Source organism: Octopus bimaculoides, chromosome 12 (assembly GCF_001194135.2).
Source record: "Octopus bimaculoides isolate UCB-OBI-ISO-001 chromosome 12, ASM119413v2, whole genome shotgun sequence".
Classification (NCBI taxonomy): Eukaryota; Metazoa; Mollusca; class Cephalopoda; order Octopoda; family Octopodidae; genus Octopus; species Octopus bimaculoides.
Window position 1 is genome coordinate 59,519,606 of NC_068992.1, and position 24,055 is coordinate 59,543,660.

Sequence of the window (24,055 nt, forward strand, 5' to 3'; positions counted from 1 at the left end):
GGAACAGCCTGCTCGTGAAATTAATGTGCAAGTGGCTGAGCACTCCACAGACACGTGTACCCTTAACGTAGTTCTCGGGGAGATTCAGCGTGACACAGTGTGACAAGGCTGACCCCTTGAATTACAGGCACAACAGAAACAGGAAGTAAGAGTGAGAGAAAGTTGTGGTGAAGGAGTACAGCAGGGTTCACCACCATCCCCTGCCGGAGCCTTGTGGAGCTTTTAGGTGTTTTCGCTCAATAAACACTCACAACGCCCGGTCTGGGAATCGAAACCGAGATCCTATGACCGTGAGTCCGCTGCCCTAACCACTGGGCCATCGCGCCTCCACTATTACTATTAGGGAAAAGAAAAAATGAAATCTGGAAAGAAGTGAGTGTCCTGTCATGATTATAATTATCGTCACCACCACCACTATCATCATCACCACCACCATCTTCACCACCACTACCACCACCACCACCACCACCACCACCATCTCCATCACCACCATTACCATCTTCAGCGTCATCTTTGCATCTACTGTTTCCATGCTGGCATGAGTTGACCAGTATGTTGGTCAACTCGTTGCATGATAGTTGTAAGCAAGTGTCACCATCATGCAAGCAGTGTCCTTCGTTTCCAAACTTCCATGAAAAATCATGTTTAGCCATGCAGAAATATTACTCTGCTTGGAAACAAGTAAGGTTGGTGACAGGAAAGGCATCCTGCCATAGAAAATCTGCCTCAATAAACTCAACCTATGCAAGCATGGAAAAGATGTTAAACTGATGATGATGATATTTTGAAGTATGTTTAATGATGTTTCTTAATTACTATTCTAGGTTCGTGAGAAATCAAACCAGTTGTCAGCTTATTTCAGCCTTATTGAGAACACAATCAAATTTTTGGTGAGCGGTGAAGAAGGACCACCATTTGACCCAAGCCAAATAATTCAACTCTATTCCATCCTCACAGAGACACTGAAGTGTGTGATCCTTTTCCTGCAAGAGATAACTAAATCTTTACAGTCATTCCAGGTGTGTATATAAATGATCATATACATACACACACACACACACACACACACACACACACACACACACACACACACATATACATATCATATACATATATATATATATATATACATATATATATATATATATAAGTGAAATCGAAATCAAACCAAATTCGATGACAGGCACCTGTGCCAGTGGAGCGCTAACAGCACCATCTGAGCATGATCATTGCCAGAGCAGGTGCCTGGCTTCTGTGCCGGTGGCACGTAAAAAGCACCATTTGAGCGTGATCGTTACCAGTGTCGCCTTACTGGCACTTGTGCTGGTGGCACGTGAAAAAACATTCAAGCGAGGTCGTTGCCAGTGCCGCTGGACTGGCTCCTGTGTAGGTGACACGTAAAGTACACCATTTGAGTGTGGCCGTTGCCAGTACCGCCTCACTGGCCCTCATGCTGGTGGCATGTAAAAGCACCTACTACACTTTCATAGTGGTTGGCGTTAGGAAGGGCATCCAGCTGTATAAACTCTGCCAGATCAGATTGGAGCCTGGTGCAGCCATCCGGTTTCACCAGTCCTTAGTCAAAGATTGGGAATAAATAAATTAGAATCCTGTCAACTCAGCTGTCTTCGAAATTTTCTCACGTAGTTATTTATAATAAATTTACTGTTTGTGACACAGCATGATGTACGAAAACCATTATCTCCCTTGGATTATATTTCTCTGTCTTCTGTTGTGGACGTTCAAATTTCCATTGTTCAGGAAACTGAGATTGAGCTTGATTTATATAGCAAACAGTGTATGCTGCTTATTAAGGCTAAACTACATGTCATCATCATTCTCATCGTTTTAAGATTCAAAATTCAAATCCCACTTGAAAGGAATAAGATTTCAAGACAGAAGAAATACCAGAGAATGCAATGATGCAGCTGGTTGCTGTCCCAAATAGGTGAATTCCAGGAATGCTTCCATCAATGGCTGGATAAAGAATATGGGTGCAGAATGGGATTACTTCAAAGGAGAGTAAATGCTGAATTGATATGTGTTGTAATTTTCTTGTTATTGTACCAATTCCTATACTTTTTGATCAGACTTTGTATATATGTATATATATATATATATATATTTGACATTGCAGGCTACTGACCCTCTGCTGCAAGCTTGCATCCGATTGGTTGGTGTGTGGATGAAAGAAGATAGTGAAGCTCTCTGTGATGAAATCCATGATCTGGTGCCAATGTTACTGACATTTAGGTAAAAATCTATTTTATCGTTGCTCTCATTTCTTACCATTGTCATCATGAATGATTGCATCTTTGTCTGCTGTTTCCTTGGTGCCCTCATCGAATATCACTAATATTTGTATATCATTTTGTTGAACCAACAATAGAGTTTCTTTGTTGTAATTTGACCTACTGGAAACAGCAGCCTAATCTCCCTTGAATCATATCCTACTGTTTTAAATAAGGGAACTGGTGTTGCCATCCGGTTTCACCAGTCCTCAGTCAAATCGTCCAACCCATGCTAGCATGGAAAGCGGACGTTAAACGACGATGATGATGATGATGATGATGAAAAGCATTTGAGATGCAGTTATAGCTGTGTGGTTAAAACGTTTGTTTCTCAGCTGCTTGGTTTTGAGTTCAGTTCCACTGCATGGCACCTTGTGCAAACATCATCTTTAGTCCTGTGTAGACTCTGAGTGGTTTTGGTTGATGTTAACCGAAAAAAAAGCGTGTGTGTTGTGTAGTGATAAGTGTCAACACATGAAACTCTCAGACCATGAGTCACTCTTTGCTTCTACTAAATATTAATAAATATATACATATAGGCACAGGAGTGGCTGTGTGGTAAGTAGCTTGCTTACCAACCACATGGTTCAATATATATATATATCATCATCATCGTTTAACGTCCGCTTTCCATGCTAGCATGGGTTGGACGATTTGACTGAAGACTGGTGATCCAGATGGCTACACCAGGCTCCAATCTGATTTGGCAGAGTTTCTAAAATATATATATATACAGAGACAGATGATACATTAGAAAAATGTAGATCTAGATATACTTCTAAAAAGACTGGGTGGTCAAATTTGGAACATCTGTAGTGATAGGTGTGCATGGATAGGATTGACCTAGGGATGAATAACAACAAAATGAGGCAATGAGAGAATTAGTTTGCTAGAAATTGCAATCAAATGCCCCTTTAAGAAAAAGATTGGCTGGATACATTAGATAATGCAGTAGTAAATATAGAATGTCTGATAAAAAGGGCTGGAGGGATGGTTATAGTTGGAAAGTCTGTAATCATAGATCTGCTCAATGAGAACTGACCAGCCTCTAAGAATCATCATTATCTCTTTAAGAAATCGGTTGCTGTGTGGTTAAGAAACTCTCTTTGCAAGCATGTGGTTTCGAGTTCAGTCCCCCTGAATGGTAGCTTGGCCAAGTGTCTTCTACTACAGCCCTGGGATGACCAATACCTTGTGAGTGAATTTGGTTGATGGAAACTGTGTTGAAGCCTATCATGTGTATGCGTTTGTGTTTGTCCTCCTACTGTCACTGTTGGTTTGTTTATGTCTCTAACTTAGCAGTTCAAGAAAAAGATATTGATAGAATAAGTACCACAATTTATGACATATATAGAGGTGCTGGGGTTGATTTGTTTGACTAAACTCTTCAAGGTAGTACTCCAGCATGGTCGCAGTCCAATGACTGAAGCAAGTAAAAGATGAAACATAAAAATGTAAAGAAGTAAAAATCTGAGAAGGTGAAAGGTCATCAGGAAACATCTTATTCCGTTCTATTTTCAGTAAAAACCTCCTTTGTACGGATGAGGTCGAGAACCCTGTGGTCAGCTGTTCAGGTGTTTTGTCCCCTTTGTTTGAAGGGTTCTGTCAGCTTGCCTCCGACACCAAGGGCAGGGAACAGCTACTACAACATGAGGCCTACGTCCCAGTCGGTCAATATTTGTTACATGCTCTCAGTCAGTTTCCTGAGACAGACGCTAACATCCTGGTAAGTTCTTTTTGTCAATGTTATTTTTGAATAATAATATCCCTCCCTCTTTTCCACTCACTGTTCCTGGGAGGGTCATGAGCGAGTCCTAAGACACCTCCTCCATGGGGTCCCATCAGAAGCAACTATCATTATACTTTGTGGTTGGATTCCCAAACTTGACCGACTTAGACCATAGATATTATCCAATCATCTCATTCTTGGTCTACTCTTCGGTCTCCGGTCAGTTGGCTCAGCTTGAAGAATTCATCATGTAATTCTTACCTGTGACATTCTAATCACATGTCAATAGTACCGGAGCTGTGACCTTTCAATGTGGAAAAGTAGCAGCTCAACCTAGAGAGACTCACCCTGCTGAATAATATTACTCCAGAGGTCCTTTGAAGGGACCCCATTTAGGCCACTTGTATTCGTGATTGTAGCTTTTAATTTTGCACAAGGCCAGAAGTTTTGAGGGGAGGGAGCAAGTCCTTAACATCAACACCAATATTTGGCTAGTACTTTATTTCGTCGACCTCAGAGGTCTGAAAGACAAGATTAACCTCTGGGGCTAATTTCCTTCACTAAAATGACCTCAGAGGTGAATGGCAAGATTGACCTTGGCTTAATCTATTTGACTAAAACCCTCCAAGGTGGTACTCCAGCATGGCTGTTGTCCAATGATTGAAATAAATTAAAGAATATAAATAATCTCTCAGGAGACAGGACACAAACTCTGTGGTCCCATGATGCATGTTCAGTTTTTCTTTAAAATTTCCTGTGTTATGAACTTTTACAGCTTCCTACTTCTTTGCAAATGTCATGACTGTCAGGCAAAACTTTCCATGGCTCACAGCATCTGCTTTCGCAGTGGGATCATTGGCCCTTGTTATGGAGGATCATCCAGATTTGGGATCATCTTTGGTAGATGTTCTTCCAAATTTGAAATGCTTGTATCACAGGTGTTGCGTTCAGCCCCACGTTGTGGTACATTGACCAAGTGTCTTCTTCAACCAAAACCTTGTGAGTAGATTTGGTAGACAGAAACTGAAAGAAGCCCATTGCATATATGTGTGCATGTACATGCACAAGCGTGTGTGTTACTGTCTCCTTGCTTAGATTTTGCATAATAGCTGTAGACAAATGTCTGCTTTCCATGCTGGCATGGGTTAGATGGTTTGACTGGAACTGGTAAGCTGGGGAGCTACATCAGGTTCAAATCTGATTTAGCAGTTTTTCTACAGCTGGATGCCCTTCCTAATGCCAACCACTCCAAGAGTGTAGTGGGTGCCTTTTATGTGCCATTATATGACACTGGGAGCCATGTCCTTCATTTTCAATTTTACCATGTAAGCATGTCTAACCATTGAGAAATATTACTGTACTTGGAAATGTGTGAGGGTTGATGGCAGGAAGGGCATCCAGTCATAGAAAATCCACTTAAGCAAATTCCATACAGCACATGTAAGTATGGAAAAGTATGACGAGGAAGACGAAGATGAAGAATAAATAGATCCAGATGTTCCTAACAGTTAAGACTTCTAAATATCCCAATATTATTGTTGTTATTTCCAGCTGTGTGTGGAGACCCTCTGTGACCTTTTGCTTCAACTCACCGAGACAGATACATGTTTTATTGACTCAGACTCTATATATGTTAGTTTATTCAACAGAATCTCAGAAGTTCTTCACCAAATTGGTAAGTATTCAGCAAATTTCTTGTCATTCTTGTTATAGTTTTGAGAGAAAATGAAATATTAATCACCATCTTTGATGGTATGTAAGGTGCCCTTTTTTACCCTTAAAAATTTCACGCAAAATCACCTCAAGTCTTATATGCAAAGTTAAGCTTCCCATGGGTTTTAACCTATTAGCATTTAAACTGGTTATATCCAGCCCCATATATTCCACTTCTTTTATGTTCAAACTGGCCTGATTTGATCTCTCACACCTACCCTACAATGCCATTCTAAAATATACAATCACATCATTGTAATCTTAAGATCATCATCATCATCATCATCGTTTTGGACGATTTGACTGAGGACTGGTGAAACCAGATGGCTACACCAGGCTCCAATCTGATTTGGCAGGGTTTCTACAGCTGGATGCCCTTCCTAACGCCAACCACTCAGAGAGTGTAGTGGGTGCTTTTACGTGTCACCCGCACGAAGGCCAGTCAGGCGGTACTGGCAACGGCCATGCTCAAAATGGTGCATTTCATGTGCCACCCGCACGAAAAAAAAAAAAAAAAGTGTGTTTGTGTTTATCTATTTTAATTGTTATTCCTTCATGTTTCAGTTTTCAAAAGTGAATGTCTCAATGTAGTTGCTGTGATGTCCCTTCTTGGCCTAACACTATTCAATTCACATCATATAACAAGAGGTAAGCCATCTACTTATCTAAATGCTCTAAATGCTCCAGTCATTTTAACTATTGTCCAAGTCCATGTGTAACAAAATAAAAATAAAGAAATTGGTCTTGGTCAGAATTTTTTGACGAAGGATGCTAAACTTATCAGGTGAGATGGCACAGGACCGAGATACCTCACACCTTGCTGTACTCAAGAAGACCCGTACTCTGCAGCAGAAGTGTTAAGACTGATCCCTCTGGTGGTGAAAAGCACTTGTGATGGTGCGACGTAAAAGCGCCCATGCAGTGCCACACAAAAGCACCCGTGTAGTGTCATGTAAAAGTGCCTGTGTGACGTCACATAAAGGCACCTGTGTGGTACCATGTAAAAGCACCAGTGCAGTGTCACATAGACGTGCTTGTGGGGTGCCATGTAAAAGCACCCAGCGCATTCTTTAAAGTGGTTGGCATTAAGAAGGGCATCCAGCCGTAGAAACCCTGCCAAATCAGAGTGGAATCTGGTGCAGCTTGCCAGTTCTAGTCAAAACCGTCCAACCCATGCCAGCATGGACAATGAATGTTAAATGATGAAATATTCATTTGTTTGATCAACCGAATGACCCACTCATTGAATTAACATATAAATGGCTGAGTATTCCAATGATAGATATTTTCTTCTTGGAAAAATGTTTCTTTTGTTTTGTAGAAGTGGAAGAAGTGAAACAGAAGACGTTATTAAAGTCAACAATAACGTTCCTAAGTAGGGCCCACCTTTTAGACTCTCAGCGGAACCGGAAAGAAAAAGTGCTGGTCATCAACGAAGAATACCAGGTTCATTGGGATTCTGTGTCAGGTTATTGGCTGTCAACTATGAAAGGTAATCATGACTTCCTTTTGAGAATTGTTCTGTGTTTTCTGAGTCCTTGCTGCTGTTTGTTTTGTCTACCCTCAGACTGGATGGCCATGTATCTCCTTTACAATAGCACATCTGTTTCTGTCCACATTCTCTCTCTCTCTCTCACTGGGTAACCATGTTCCTCCTTTATAGCAAGACACCTGTTTCTGCCTCTCTGTCTCTCTCGAACTTTTTTTCATCTGACAGATCACCTCCTCCAACCCCCCCCCTCTCCTCTCAAAAGGATCTTTGTCTTGCTAGTTACTTGGTGACCCTGCCAATGTTGGTACCATGAAAAAGCATCCAGTCCTCACTGTAAAGTGGTTAGTATTTGGAAGGGCATCCAGCTCCCCCAAAAAAAAAGCCATGCCAAAATGGACACAGAAGTCTGGTGCAGGCTCCTGCCTGGTCAGCTCCTGTCAACCTGTCCAACCCATGCCAGCATTGGAAGATGGACGTTAAACGATGATGGTGGTGGTAAAATAACTAATTCTTCTGTATGTCTTGATTCAACTCCTTTGCTCTGTTGCTTCAGATAAAATTTCTATCCATCTCTTCCAGTGCTGACCAAATGTATCCAGAATCACCCACAGCTGACCACTACAGTGTTATTACAAACTGGCTGGATCCCTCGATTGTTAAAACTACTTGTTGATGTCCAGAGTAAGTATCCTTCATTCATTTCATTTGATGCAATGTGTGTGTGTGTGTGTATGAAAATAATGAGTCCTACAAAAAGTGTTTTGTTTCATCTGGATATTTTATTAAAAGCAATGTTTCTCAAAGTTTTCTAATACATATTAAAACATTCAGTCCTAACACAGTTCTTTCTTCAAGTGGTCTAACCATGCTCCTCTGAGCTGGTAGCCCCACGAGTTACTCTGAGTGAGTCATTGTGGTAGTATTGATATTTCACCACTTCCATGATAACCAACGTTACTTTTTATTTGAGTGTAAGTTTGAAAGCTGAGTCAACAGAAACGAGTTATGACTGGACGAAATCTCCAGGCTGTTTAAATGTACAAATCTCTGATATCCAAGAGGTTAAAAGTGTCTGCTGAAGGGTGCCCAGGAGTCACGACCTCAAAGCATCCAGCCCCTTTAGAGTGTAAGATGTTAAGGACTGAAATGCTTGCCTGATGGGGTTTCTTCTCCGAAGACCTTCTGCTGTTCAACTCTCTTGAGAGTTTATTACACTATATATGTGTGTGTATGTTTTTGTATATGTATTTTTTTTTTTTTTTGTGCGGGTGGCACATGAAATGCACCATTTTGAGCGTGGCCGTTGCCAGTACTGCCTGACTGGCCTTTGTGCGGGTGACACGTAAAAGCACCCACTACACTCTCTGAGTGGTTGGCATTAGGAAGGGCATCCAGCTGTAGAAACTCTGCCAAATCAGATTGGAGCCTGGTGTAGCCATCTGGTTTCACCAGTCCTCAGTCAAATCGTCCAACCCATGCTAGCATGGAAAGCGGACGTTAAACGACGACGACGACAACATACACATGTTTGTAAATATATATGTATATATATATATAATAATAAGATGAGAGTATAGAAAGGTAATTAATAAATTATTATTTATTAATTAAAGAATTGACAAACATCCCTTACAGCAGTTTCAATTCAGGCTCTCAGAAAATTAATTAATTAAATCAAAAATTATATGAAAGTCGAATCTCTTCAGAGGTAGATAAAGGTATACACAGTAGGTGTTCAATTTCCTCATATTGAGTAAACAACTGCAAACCTATATATATATATATATATATATATAAGCATGTAAAAACCACTATCCAAACGTGTCCAATACCAGTGCTGCCTGACTAGCCCCCATGCTGGTGGCATGTAAAAAGCACCCACTACAATCTCAGAGTGGTTGGCGTTAGGAAGGGCATCCAGCTGTAGAAACATTGCCAGATCAGATTGGAGCCTGGTGCAGCCTCCTGGTTTGCCAGTCCCCAGCATGGAAAACAGACATTAAATGATGATGATGGTAAGAAACTGCACTGGAATTAAAAGAAATTATACAAAACTGAGCTAACCCAAACGAAGGACTATTGAAAGTATATGCTATTATAAAAAGCAAGGATATATTATTGCTGGGAAGCGCTCCTCCGCTCACTTTTATAAATTTGCTGTGTTGCTTAGAAAGTTTTGCACACTCCTACTTGACCTTACTTTCTCATTATTAAGAGTCCCTCCTTTCAACAAAATGCAGCACTCCTTTATTTCTTTGTTTCTCTTTCAATGTAATTTTTTCCTCCTCTGCTTCCTCTTGACTTCATTTTCTTCCTATCCTTCTCATCTTTAGTAATATTGTTGTTGTCTTCAAAAACCCATTTTGTTTTACTTTCTTTTCTCTAGAGATCAGTGTTCATGTGGATTATAGCAGTGCCTACCTGAACCTACTGTATGCCCTGATCATCACCAAGGAAGCTAGAACTGTGATAATCGATAACTGTGGAGCTGAAGTGGCCAAGTAAGTTAAACACTAACACTGTTCTCTTCATCTTCATCATCATCATCATCATCATCGTTTAACGTCCGCTTTCCATGCTAGCATGGGTTGGACGATTTGACTGAGGACTGGTGAAACCGGATGGCAACACCAGGCTCCAGTCTGATTTGGCAGAGTTTCTACAGCTGGATGCCCTTCCTAACGCCAACCACTCAGAGAGTGTAGTGGGTGCTTTTACGTGTCTTGTTGTTATGAAATGATGGATGATAACGAATAGCCAATACTTGATAATATATTACCCATTTTTATCATGGGAACAGGCATGGCTGTGTGGTTAAGAAGTTAGCTTCTTGATCATAGGGTACTGGGTTCATCCCTATTGCATGACACCTTGGGCAAGTATCTTCTATTATAGCCCTGGTCTGACCAAGGCCTTGTGAGTGGATTTGGTAGATGGAAACTGAAAGAAGCTTGTCATTTGTGGGTGTGTATGTGTCCGTCCTTGACTTGATGTGGTGTAATGTCATAAATGAATGTCATTCATTTCTGTTATTTTGTGAAAACCTGTCTGGTCATGGGGAAATATTACTTTGGCTGGAAACAGATGAGGGTTGGTGACAGGAACAGCATCCGTCCATACAAAATCTGCCTCAATGAACTCTGACCCATGCAAGCACTGAAAAGTGGACATTAAAGTGATGATGATACAACTTATTGTGGTTCTGTGCTGGTTCAGGTATGTAATGTATAGAGATGATGATGATGACTGGGTAATAAAAAAAAGGTGTCAGGTGATCCAAATGGGAAGAATTTGTGGAAGAGGAAGACATAGGAAGATGATTAAGGTGAGGGAACTAATATTAGGAGGCTGACCCTCACAAAAACATTGACAAAGAATCCACAATAAGTTGCAAGATGCTGTAGTGGAGAAGAACTGCCCATCGCATGCAAGTGTGGAAAACAGGCATGAAGGAGGAGGAGAGGAAGAAGAAGAAGAAGAGGATGATGGTGATAATGACCATCATCATCATCATTATCAAGGGTGGTGAGCTGGTAGAATCGTTAGCGTGCCGGCTGAAATGCTTAGCGGTATTTCGTTTGCCGTTACGTTCTGAGTTCAAATTCCGCCGAGGTTGAATTTGCCTTTCATCCTTTCGGGGTCGATAAATTAAGTACCAGTTACGCACTGGGGTCGATGTAATCGACTTAATCCCTTTGCCTGTCCTTGTTTGTCCCTTCTGTGTTTAGCCCCTTGTGGGCAATAAAAAAAAATAAAACAAATAAGAATCGTTAGCATGCTGGGTGAAATGCTTAGCGGCATTTCGTCTGTCTTTAAATTCTGAGTTCAAATTCTGCCAAGGGTAACTTTGCCTTTCATGGTTTTGGAGTCAATAAAATAAGTACCATTTAATATTTGTGTGTGTATATATATATATATATATATACACACACACGCGCATACATGATGGGCTTCTTTCAGCAGTTTCCCTCTACCAAATCCACTCACAAGAACCATGTGCTTGGGAAGCGAGCTTCTTACCACATGTACAGAATTTTATAATGGCTGTGCAGTTAAGGAGTTTGTTTTGCAACCACATGGTTTCAAGTTCAGTTCCACTGTGTGGCACCACGAACAAGTGTCTTCTTTTATAGCCCTGGGCTAACCAAAGCTTTGTGAGTGAGTTTAGTAGATAGAAACAGAAAGGAACCTGCCATATGTATGTTTGTGTGTGTGTGTATGCATTTATCACCCCACTGCTTAACACTTCTGTCGGTGTATTTATGTCACCGTGACTTAGCGGTTCAGCAAAAGAGACAGATAGAATAAGTACCAGATTTTTAAAAAATAAGTATTGCGATTGATTTGACTAAAACCCTTCAAGGTGTTGCCCCAGAATGGCCAAGTGCAGTTACTGAAACAAATAAAAAAGTTTTTTTTTTTTGAAATTTTTATAGTATTTTTTTTTTTAGAATATATTGCTTCTAAGTATCATCATCATCATCATCATCATCATCACTGTTTTACGTCCACTTTTCCTTCCTTGCATGAGTTAGAAGTTTATTGAAGTAGATTTTTTTATGGGCAGATGTCCTTCCTCTCGCCAGCCCCTACTTGTTTCCACATGACTGGACATGTATGAAATTTTGAAATATAATTCTTTCATGTGTGATATTATGAAATAATCTTTGAAATGCTGAAAACATTCTTCAATTTTCATTTGCAGGAAATTTAACCATTCTGAGTTGTGTGATGTTCTGTCTGTCACTTGAAGACAATGGAATCGACCCTATTAAATCATCATGGTCACTATAATCACCTGTTAACGAACATTTTGATTTTGGTGGTGTCATTTAAAGATTTCTCCAAGTCTGTAGACTTTGCTTCTATGGCAGACAAGAAAACCACAGAGTTCCTTTGAGTGACTAAGTACAAGAGGACTGAAAAATTATTGTCACCTTTTTGTTCTCATTGTTTGATAAATAAAAAATATTAATTAAATGGTTAATGAAACTGTCTGTTTCTTTCAGTGGGCGAGTGTGAATGTTTTTTATATCTTCATCATCGTTTAACGTCTGTTGTCCATGCTGGCATGGGTTGCAGGTTGACCAGGAATGGTAAGCTGAGGTTCTGCAAGAGACTCCAGTCTGATTTGGCATGGTTTCTATGGCTGGATGCCCTTCCTAAGTCTAACCACTCCAAGAATGTAATGGGTGCTTTTACGTGCCTGTTGTATGGCACCTAATCATCATAATCATTTAGCATCCACTTTTCCATGCTTGCATGGATCAGACTGAGTTTATTTGAGGCACATTTATGGCTGGATGCTCTTCCTTACACCAATCCTCACTTTTTTTCTAAGCATGGTAATATTTCTTCATGGCCAGACATGTTCTTGGCGAATAAGGGAAATGAACGACTCTGCTTGTTGGACAGTGACACTCGTTTACTGCTTTCATGCAATGTGAAAAGAAGAAGACACACAAACACATACACACACAACAGGCTTCTTTCAGTTTCTGTCTACCAAATCCACTCACTAGGTTTTGGTCAGTCTGAGACTATCATAGAAAACACTTGTCCAAGGAGCCTTGCAGTAAGACTGAACCCGGAACCATACAGTTGGGAAGTGAACGTCTTACCATACAGCGCAGCTGCTGAGGCCCCCATCGGTCATGACTGACCATGGGATTGCACCTAGAATGTTACTCTTCCAAGCACAAGTCCGGGCAAGGTTGTTTTATGGAAGACCAGCAGTCACCCATGCATACTAGCCTGCCCTCTCCATGCCACCAGTGTTATCCAAGGGAAAGGCAAAGGGGCCGATACAGCTTGGCACCAGTGATGCTACAACTCATTTCTACAGATGAGTGAACTGGAGCAATGTGAAATAAAGTGTCTTGCTCAAGAACACAACACATAGCCCGGTCCGGGATTCAAACTCACAACCTCACGATTGTAAGCTCGACGCTCTAATCACAGAGCCATGCGCCTTCACAGCTCAGCTATGAATATGCATATGCATACATTATATATATATATATATATGTGTGTGTGTGTTACCAGGGGTTGTTCTTTTATATCACATGGATATATCTCTGTTAAGGGCCAAAGGAAATTAACATCAGAAAAGATTGGACTTCATTTATATTTGATATTTACCTTTGACGTACTTCTGGAGAAAGACAATGAGTATGCCTGTATGAGGTTAAGTAACATGCTAGAAAAGGCTGTCACATCTTATTCAAAACACATTGTCTTAAAATAGGAAGAACACAGTAGATAATGTAATCTCGCCCTATGTGTAGACATGACATACATGCTCAAGTGTGGTTCTCTGGTAACCATGTCGTTTTGAGTTTCATCTCATTGTGTGGCATCTTGGGCAAGTATTTTCTGTAATCTATGCCTGACTAATTTCTTTTGTGTGAAATTGGTTTATGGAAATTGTATACAAACCTATTGTTATCATCATCATCATCATCATTGTTTAATGTCCGTTGTTATATATGTTGGTGTGTGTGTATAAATTCACAAGGAAAAGATTCACAGTGACTTTAGAATTTTGGCTCACTCTCTTTAAGCAAACTGATTTACTATGGCTCTTTTTGACTTTGGTAAGTTGCTTTTCATGTTTTTTGGTAGGTGGACAGTGCGAAGATAAGACATGATGTAGGTAAGTGGGACATAGTCATGTAGGAAGCGAAGAACTAAAGAGAATAAGAGAATAGGGGAAAGCATGTGGTTGATAGTAAAATAGGTGAAGAGATTTATTTTGGTTTGATGCAGGAATTTTATCATTGCTTAGCATTCAGTCAGGTCTGAAAGTAATGGTGTACATGTATATAAGATGGGCTGACATATAGTTTCTATTTGTTGCTCACAAGTCATTGACTCACTCAAGGCTATAATAGTAAAAGAAACTTGCCCAAGGTGTCAAACCTTGGGTAATGAACCTGAAGCCACATAGTCACAAAGCAAAATTCCATATCGATACAGCTGTAGTTATACCTAAACAAAATATGGGACTCTCAGAGAGGACAGGAAATACTTTGGCATTCAAGTTAGTACAAACAATAAAAGCTACAAAGTTACACAAAAAAAATATATTAAAAAGCAAACGATGCAATACTGCAGCATGTTAAGAAGTATAATGGTATTAAAGTATAAAAACCAATTCAAGAAGAAAGTCTGTCTATTGCGTTCAGAAGAATATCGTATAATGTTGCATTTTTTATCATAGAAATATTACAGCAATATTTCACAGATATTATATTGATATGATATCAATAATACACCTTTGTAACTTCTTTATGTTATAGGAATGCCTGATCATTGGTTGCTGGATTTGTGTTTACTGTCCTCACTCAAGTGGTGTACAGTTGTCTGGACAGGTGAGCTATGATGGTGTTTCCTCTTTCTGTGTATTCTGGAAAGAGAAAATAACATTGCTATTGAGTGAGGGAGCAGTGCATACCACAATCTACCCACCATGACTATCCATCTGATAAGGGTACACTGAACACATGCATCACAACCATATATGCATGACATGGAAATATCATATCAAGATAAACAGTGCATGACTTTACAAAGCCAAGAGGAGAGCGGAGATTTATTCACATCTAAAACTTTTTATTAAAAGTTTTCTGCAACATATATAACAATGACCAACATATGTTTCTACTGCACCAACTTCACATTGCTCTGTACGCAATTATGCATCCTAGGCACTGCAGTTTCCTCAAGGGTCCGTCATTTATGATGGTTTCAAAGTGAATTAAATCAAACAAGTTACCTGCATTGGCATTCAGTTGAAGGTGATAGTATTACTTTTTAAATCGTATTGAATTCTGGTCTTATAATCACCTCTACTGATATTACAGTTGAATCGTGTTTTCAAAATGTTTATTCAGATTACAATTAATTTTATATATATATATATATATATATATAAGTCTTTGAAACGCCAGTGTTATAATGGTGGCAGCTGATGAAGGAAATGTCCTCTATGTGGCCTGTGTGTTTTCTGTACTCTGTTTACCATTTTGTCCATGTTTTTTTGCAACGTCATGTACCCAGATATGCATCTATATATACATGTAGATCAAGGTATGTACATACATGTACATATATATGCATATACTCATATATTATTTATATATATATATATATATTGCCATGTTTCTCTGTCTTTCTTACATCATATATGTCATCTCTTTGATACCTTGGTACCTTTCTATGTCTCTCTTTGAGACATTGTAACATTTCCTTCACCCTTTGACATCTTGCTGTGTAAAACAGTTATTGAAAAGTCTCTCACATCACAAGAACTGAGTGATGGTCAGAAAGGGAAGTGTTGGTGTTTGTAAGTCATACAAATATCGTAGAACGTACCTGAGCCTCTTGGCGCTCTTTTGAAACCTCATTAGCTTCATTTCTCTCTTCCTCCGTGACTTCAGAGTAATTCAATGTGAAAAGAGTTGTCAAGAAGCTAAGAACTTCAACGCGGAAATCTGCTTCTTTAGTGATTGGATTATCTGGATTTAAAAATGTTAATTAAAAAAAAAAAAAAACTGTGTATCAGCATGGCCACAGTCAAATGACTGAAACATGTAAAAATACATTAGAGTAAAGACACTCTTTGGTCACGAACGACCATGGGATTGCACCTAGGAAGTTATCCTTCAGACAAGGTTGTTTATGGAAGACCAAATGGTTGTGTTGCACATAAGCTCTCTCCTTCCATCAAACCGACATTGCTTGTACAGGTGCATGATGCACCACATGTCAGGTTTTGTTCAAGAAAACCACATGTCACCCGATCCAGGAATTGGACCCATGATCTCACAATCACGAGTGCAACGTCTTAGAAAGTAGGCCACATAGCCTTATACCAGTAATTATTATACTGTAGTTATTGATGCAGTTCATTACAAAGTGACCGTGACTGGCTCTCTGTCACTTACAATGACAAGGGTTCCAGTTGATCCGATTAACAGAAAAGCCTGCTTGTGAAATTAACGTGCAAGTGGCTGAGTATTCCACAGATACACACGCCCTTAACATAGTTCCCAGGTAGGTTCAGTGCGACACAGAATGTGACAAGGCTGGCCCTTTGAAATACAGGTACTATTCATTTTTGCCAGCTGAGAGAACTGGAGCAACGTGAAATAAAGTGTCTTGCTCAAGGACACAACATGTCACCAGGAATCGAACTCATGACCTTATGATTATGAGTAAACATCCATAATCACTAAGCCACATGCCTTCACCCATTGCAAAGTACAACGACATTGTCTCTGTAAATATTGCCAATATGATTATAAGTCGTGAGATGTGAGACTTACCGGCCAGCAACAAAACAGTAAGAGCTGGTAGACAGGCGAGTTTTTCTATTTCGCAAAACTCCTCAATGACATTCTCTCTGAAATAGAGGAAGGAAAATGGACAGAATGCAAAGTGATGGCTATAAATTGCTCAATGTTTGAATATTTAACCCTTTAACATTCAGATTATTGTCAAAAGTAATGCTTATTTATTCACAGGATCTTTGTCTTCCAAGTTACTTGGTGACCCTGTCAGTACTGGTGCCACTTAAAAAAAAAGCATTCAGTCTACGCTGTAAAGTGGTTGGCATTTGGAAGGGCAATCAGCTGTAGAAACCATGCCGAAACTGATCTCGCCTTTGCTGGTGCCATGTAAAAAGCACTGAGTCCACTCTGCAAGGGGGGGGGGGGGTTCAAGTTAGGAAGGGCATCCAGCCACAAAAAAAAAGAACCCATGCCAAAACAGATGCTGAAGCATGGTGCAGTCTTCTGCTCGGCCAGTTCCTGTCAAATCATCCAACCCATGGAAACAGCATGGAACACACAGATGTCTAGTGATGATGATGATGATGATGTAACTTCACCATGCATTATTTTGTAGCTTTAAGATTTCAATGATGTGATTGTTTATTTCTATAAACACTGTATGTGTTAGAGGCCGAGTCTGGTCAGTTTGAGCATAAAATCAGGTGCAATATTTTGGTCTGATATGGTTGGTTTAAATGCTAACGGGTTAAAATGTGATGATAGTAAAATTGTTAATGTTAGAATCAACATATCATCATCAACATTTAACGTTCGTTTTCCAAGCTGGTTTGGGTTGGACAGCTTGACAGGAACTGACAAGGCCAGGGGCTGCACCAAGTTCCACAGTCGGTTTTGGCTTGTTTTCTATGGCTTGATATAATCGTTAATTAACACTGGCATATTTTAAAATATGTTGACAGCAAATTGCTAATTTGTGACATTTAAAATACAACGTGATGGGAGGAAAATGTTAATGCTGAACATTGAAAAGAAAAATTAGCAAAACATAATTTATTTAGTTATAATACCAACAAATATTAAACCATTACAAGGCATGAGCTAGCAGAATCATACATAAGGTGCCATGCAGTGAGAGTGAACCAGGAACCATGTGGTTGGGAAGCAAACTTCTCACCACACAACCACACCTGCACCTAAAATGTTACCTAAGGTAACATTATACTAACTCTTAATGATGGTGTATTAAGTTGTAATACTAACAGTACTAACAGTTAACTCATTTTCTCATGAAATCACATGATCTGTGACATCTGTTGTTTGGTGTCAATCACTGCCACTTTGCCAATCAGGAAATTCTGATTTTGTTTTGGACTTCATTGAAAGGAACAACGATGCATGGGGGGATGTAACAACAAGTCGAAATGTGTAACTCTTTTGTTACCATATTTCTCTTGAAGTAGACTGGTTTTGTTTCAATTAATTTTGAAAATAACGAAGCTTTAAGTAAAATAGCTTTATCCTTATAAAGCTGGTTTTTGGAACATGAATTAAGATGGAAATTTGATGGACGGTTTTAATTTAGATCATTTTCAACAAGAAGTTAGTATCCTAGGAGTAGGGGAGGTTTCGGGTTGGTTGGTATCAAAAGAGTTAAACATTCTATTTAAAATCGGAATATAGTAGTAGATAAACTGAAACTTTTTTTTTTTTTTTGGTGAAGATCAACGGTCAAACTGCTTGGACCAATATATATATTGACCGGTCTAAAATTATAATACAAATTCCTCTTGCCTTCTCTTTGTTTGCTTCCATTTATTTCCCATATGAATATTTTAGTCTTTACTCTTGATAAAATTGTGATGGAAATACATCAAGAATATATGAATCAATGTGTGGCTGGGGTTGAAGGGAAGACAGAGGTCAGAGGTCAAAGGCGAGAAGGAGGAGATCAAAGGTGTTTGGTATGATATGTGTGTGTAAGATGTTGATATTAATAGTATAAAAGTAGGAGAATATAAACAGACAAATCAATAAACTAGATAGTTTAAAAGAAAACCTACTTCAGGTCAATGTATTTCAGTTTTTTCATGTCCTTATTAAATCCATCAAGTTTGTCTATAGAATTGTTGTTGATTTCAAAGACTTCTAAATTAACCAGATTTGAAATCCACTGAAGATCTGTCATCTTATTATAACCCTACAAAAACAGACAACAAAGGAATGGATTAAACACAATTATCTTTTAACAACCATCTGGAGATAAAGGTTGGGAGATGAAAATACTGTTTGCCACTATATAGGATGCACTTTCACAGAAGACAAACCCCAAAGTTTTTGGTGGAAAAAAGTTAACCCTTGAGCATTTAAACTGACCATATTGGGCTCAAATATTCTACCTTTTTTACGGAGAAAATGACTAAATCTGGCCTCTCAAACCTATTCTGCAATTTAGTTCTAAAAATAAACAATCAGGCGCAGGAGTGGTTGTGTGGTAAGTTGCTTGCTTACCAACCACATGGTCCCAGGTTCAGTCCGACTGCGTGGCACCTTGGGCAAGTATCTTCTACTATAGCCTCGGGCTGACTAAAGCTTTGTGAGTGGATTTGGGAGATGGAAATTCGAAGAAGCCTGTCGTATATATATATATATATATATGTATATATGTGTGTGTGTGTATATATGTTTGTATGTCTGTTTGTCCCCCCAGTTTGGCAACCAATGCTGGTATGTTTAGGTCCCTGTAACTTAGCGGATCGGCAAAAGAGACTGATAGAATAAGTACTAGGCTTACAAAGAATAAGCTCTGGGGTCGATTTGCTCGACAATAAAGGCGGTGCTTCAGCATGGCCACAGTCAAATGACTGAAACAAGTAAAAGAGTAAACACATCATTGAAATTTCAAAGCTATGAGATAATAAGGCATGATTAATTCAAAGCAATTTGAATAAATAAATAGATATTACATTTGACAGAATAATATGAGTGCTAAAGGGTTAATGTTTTATCATACACTCATACACTAGGTATCACACCTTTAATACAGTTGCATTAGATGCATGGCAATTTTTTGTTGTTTAAGAATAAAGACATGCATGTCTTACACACCAGCATGTACAGTAATAATAATAATAATCTTTCTTTCTTTGGGTAACATGTTCAGAATTTGGGGCACAGGCGATTCTCCGTTCTTTATTTTCTGTAACAATTCCATTTCCTGATGTTTAATGCCCATTTCATTCCAACCAGTCCGTCATGCTTGACAGCCATATCATCCTTTGCCTTCCTCTGCTTCTTTTCCCTTCATTACTAAATTCTCTGGGTCCACTTTCCTCATCACATGATCAAGAAATCTCAGTTGCTTTGTCCTCATCTCACAAAGAAGATCTCTTTTTATAACAGCTAGGGGTCATCACTTCTTCATTAAACACTTTGTCCGTCCATGCTATCTTCAATATCCTCCTTGAGAACCACATTTCACAGCTCTCCAAGTACTTTCTCATTTCTGATGCTATAGATCATGCCCCACTGCCATACATTAACACATGATGATGAGGATGATAATGATGATGATCATCGTTATCATCAATATTTAATGCCCATCTTCCATGCATGCATGGGTAGGATGGTTGGTAGGAGCCAGCCAGGTAGAAAAACTACCCTAGGCTACTGTTTTGGCAGGGTTTTTATGACTGGATGCCCTCCCTAACACAAACCACTGAGCAGAGGGGACTTAGTGCTTTTTACGTGGCACTACCCTAGGCTACTGTGTCTGTTTTGGCATGGTTTTTACAGCTGGATGCCCTTCCAAATGCCAACCACTTTACAGTGTGGACTAGATGCTTTTTACATGGCACCAGCACTCGCAGGGCCACCAAGTAACTTGCAACACAAGGAGTTATGAGATGAGCAGGGACATTTGAGGAGAGGAATATAGAATTCAATATACAGATATTTGCCATGTAATAAAGGTGTCAAGCTCGCAGAATCGTTTCTGTGCTGGACAAAATGCTTAGCAGAATTTCTTCTAACTTTAGACGAGCCTTCTAACTAAAGCAGCGAGCTGGCAGAAACATTAGCACGCCGGGCGAAATGCTTAGCGGTATTTCGTCTGCTACTACATTCTGAGTTCAAATTCCACCGAGGTCGACTTTGCCTTTCATCCTTTCGGGGTCGATTAAATAAGTACTAGTTAGTTACACACTGGGGTCGATATAATCGACTTAATCCGTTTGTCTGACCTTGTTTGTCCCCTCTGTGTGTAGCCCCTTGTGGGCAATAAAGAAATAAGAATTTCTTCTAACTTTATGTTCTGTGTTAAAATGCCACTAGGGATCAATAAACACAGGGGTCAATGTAATCGACTTACTCACTCCACAAAATTGCTGGCCTTGTGCCAAAACCTGAGGCCAAGGTTTGCTATATAAATACTAAACACTTTCCTTTGCAGTTTCTATTAATTGAACAGTATTTTTAACATTTACTCTCTTAATCCTTTTGTGTTCAGATTACTTCTGTGAAATGCTAATGCTTATTTATTCACATTGTATTGAATTAATCATGAAATTATCTTGTAGCTTAAAGATTTCAATGATGTGATTGCTTGTTTTTAGAATGACAATGTAGGGTAGGTTGAAAAGGCTGTATCTGATCAGTGTGAACATAAAACAGGTAGAATATTTTGGCTGGATATTATTCTGTTGACTTTTATGCTTATTTGTTTACATTGTTTTAAATTACTCATTCATTATCTTTTTTTGCATTGAGATTTCGATGTTGTCATCATCTTCATCATCATTATCAAGCATTTTAAATCTGGGTTTTGTCCCCGTTAACGAGGGTGGCCAGATCTACCTTAATGCCATAGCAACTGCTCTCACACCATCTTGCCGAAGCATGCTCAATGTCTCAGTAGCAGACTTTCCAAGTTTAATGCAAAATTTTGTGTTGGCTCTTAGTTCTAACTTCCTGTCCATGACAAAAATCGTAGACTATAGCATACATGTGATTAGAAAGACACAAATCTCACAAAATGCAAAGTAAACACAGCAATGTCACTCAGCACACTGCCTCTCATGAAGGTCACTGCTAGCTCTCATTGTACAGGCAACCATGTGCTGCCATCTGTTGGTGTGCTACAGAACTAGTCCAGGAACTTTTTGATACCACCTCGTATATGTATAAGTCAACCTATCTTGTTTGACTGTAAATTTTGGCCTGAAAAATTCAGCTTGTATGCTGTTTTAACACAATGTTACAAACCTGCGTGTGATACTTGAATGCAAGCAGATAACATGAAGCCTATTTGTGGATTTTTATTTTAAGTGTTATTAATTCCTTTTGCAAAATAGAACAAAATAAGAAATGTTTAAAAAAGAAACAACAAACATACAAACAAAGAAAATGGAAATAATTTTGTCTTAAAAATATAAAACAAGAAAATGAAATTTTGAAATATGAAAGCTAGAAAAAGAATTTCAAATTGTTGCAAGAAAAGTTTCTTTTGATCTGTTTTTCCGTATTTATCAAAATAACAACATGATGATGATGATAATAATAATAATAATAATAATAATAATAGTGATTTCTTGAATATTAATAAAAATAGTTGTGCTATAAGAAAGTCTAAAAACTGTAAGAAATAGCTGCAATGATACAAAAAATTTTGCTGTAATCTGACTATTTTTGATAAAGGAGGGATTAAGATTAAGTTTATAATTAATTAATAAAAAAACTATCTGGAAGACATCCAAAATAATAATAACAATACTGCTATTACTCCTCCTCCTTCTCCTACTCCTACTACTACTACTAATGGTTTCAAATTTTGCCACAAGGGCAGCAGTTTTAGGGGAGGGGATGAGTTGATCACATCGACTCCAGTGTTCAACTGGTACTTCATTCATTGACTCTGAAAGGATGAAAGGCAAAGTGGACCTTGGAGGAATTTAAGTTCAGAATGTGATGGCAGACGAGATACTGCTAAGCATTTTGCCTGGTGTGCTAACGATTTTGCCAGCTTGCCGACTTAATAATAATAATAATAACAATAATAATAATAATAATAATAATAATAATAATAATAATAATAATAATAACAAAGGCACTCAGAGAGCGCAAATCTCCACCAAAGCAACACCAATGTCCTCTCAACGGTTAGCCAGAGATGATTTTTAAAATGAGAATATCTGAAATAAACTCGACTGCTCTCACAAACGAGAATACTAAAAATGAACTCGATTGCTCTCGAAAATTAAGTAAAAGAAAAAAAACAGAAAAATAATCCACAGTCCACCACCACCTCCTCCCCTTCACCACCACCACTACCCCTTTCCTTCTCTCACCACTCTAACTCTGCCTCATCCTCCAAACATTTTATGCAATTCTCTCTCCCCAAAACAACAGGAGCCTCTTTTGCCACTTTTTTTTATCTGTCAGAAAAAGCAACTGAATCTCTTTAAGCAAATGAATGCAGAAACACACATGTCTTACGATCCAATGGTGTCATTCACAGTCCAATATGTGTTCTCAAACATATCTAGGAAGAGAATTTTCTCCTGGGACTATTTCTGCAGTGGAAGGTCTTCTTGTGTCCAAATGCACTTGAACATGTAAAATATGACTACGCAAATAAATAAAGATATATAGGCGCAGAAATGGCTGTGTGGTTAAGAAGCTTACTTTCCAACCATGTGGTTTTAAGATCAATCCCATTGAACAGTACCTTCTATTATAGCCCTGGGTTGACCAAAGTCTTGTGAGTGGATTTGTTAAGCAGAAACTGAAAGAAGCCCATCGTGTATTTAAATATATATTACATATATGCATGTGTGTCTTTGTGTTTTGATGTGTTTATGCCAGGCTTTGTAAAAGAAGTACTGGGATCAATTTGTTTGACTAAAAACCCATTAAGGCAATGCTCTGGCATGGCCACAGTTCAATGACTGAAACAAGTAAAATATAAAAGATATATATTTTGGTAAAATTTGAATCAAAGTCAGACATTTAGAAATTATGACTCACAAGAGAAAGTGACGTTAGACTTGGTAAATTGATATCTTTGATGGTTTCAATAGCATTCTCTTGGAGTTTGAGAACGGTAAGTTTAGAGTATGTCTCTTCATTCAATTGTGATAGTTCCTTGATTTTGTTGGCTGGAACAGAGTCAAAAACAAAGAAATGTCAACAAGCAGCAATGTTAGGGATAAAAATCCAAAATTACAGGTAAAAACTCAATTAAAATCAATTTATTAAAAATTAAAATTAAATTAAGTTTCACAGTATTAAATATAAATATATAGTTTTAGGGAAAAGAACCAAGGTTCATGAACTCATCGATGAAAATCCACTGTCACATATAGAAAAATTAATAAGTAAAAGCACAATAAATGAGTATAATATAATATCATATCTTAATCTTATGATATTTACTTTGTATTATATTATACTTATTTATTGTGCTTTTAATTATTAATTTTTCTATATGTGACAGTGGATTTTCATCGATGAGTTCATGAACCTTGGTTCTTTTCTCTAA

General features: G+C 38.6%; 2 protein-coding genes across 2 annotated transcripts in view; one reads left to right on the forward strand and one right to left on the reverse strand.

Annotated features, from left to right (window-relative positions):
- LOC106868460 (neurochondrin) overlaps positions 1-12,234 on the forward strand; it is a 26,084-nt gene extending 13,850 nt beyond the window's left edge. The window contains exons 10-18 of the mRNA XM_014913733.2: positions 825-1,019; positions 2,138-2,253; positions 3,813-4,017; positions 5,572-5,695; positions 6,298-6,381; positions 7,055-7,225; positions 7,805-7,906; positions 9,612-9,726; positions 11,931-12,234. Coding sequence (XP_014769219.1) covers positions 825-1,019; positions 2,138-2,253; positions 3,813-4,017; positions 5,572-5,695; positions 6,298-6,381; positions 7,055-7,225; positions 7,805-7,906; positions 9,612-9,726; positions 11,931-11,976 — 1,158 coding nt within the window. The 3' untranslated portion in view covers positions 11,977-12,234. The remainder of the gene's footprint in view (positions 1-824; positions 1,020-2,137; positions 2,254-3,812; positions 4,018-5,571; positions 5,696-6,297; positions 6,382-7,054; positions 7,226-7,804; positions 7,907-9,611; positions 9,727-11,930) is intronic.
- A 1,715-nt stretch (positions 12,235-13,949) lies between these two features.
- LOC106868461 (leucine-rich repeat-containing protein 23) overlaps positions 13,950-24,055 on the reverse strand; it is a 12,794-nt gene continuing 2,688 nt past the window's right edge. The window contains exons 3-7 of the mRNA XM_014913735.2: positions 23,542-23,672; positions 18,582-18,718; positions 16,555-16,631; positions 15,602-15,744; positions 13,950-14,633 (exon numbers count right to left, since the gene is read on the reverse strand). Coding sequence (XP_014769221.1) covers positions 14,604-14,633; positions 15,602-15,744; positions 16,555-16,631; positions 18,582-18,718; positions 23,542-23,672 — 518 coding nt within the window. The 3' untranslated portion in view covers positions 13,950-14,603. The remainder of the gene's footprint in view (positions 14,634-15,601; positions 15,745-16,554; positions 16,632-18,581; positions 18,719-23,541; positions 23,673-24,055) is intronic.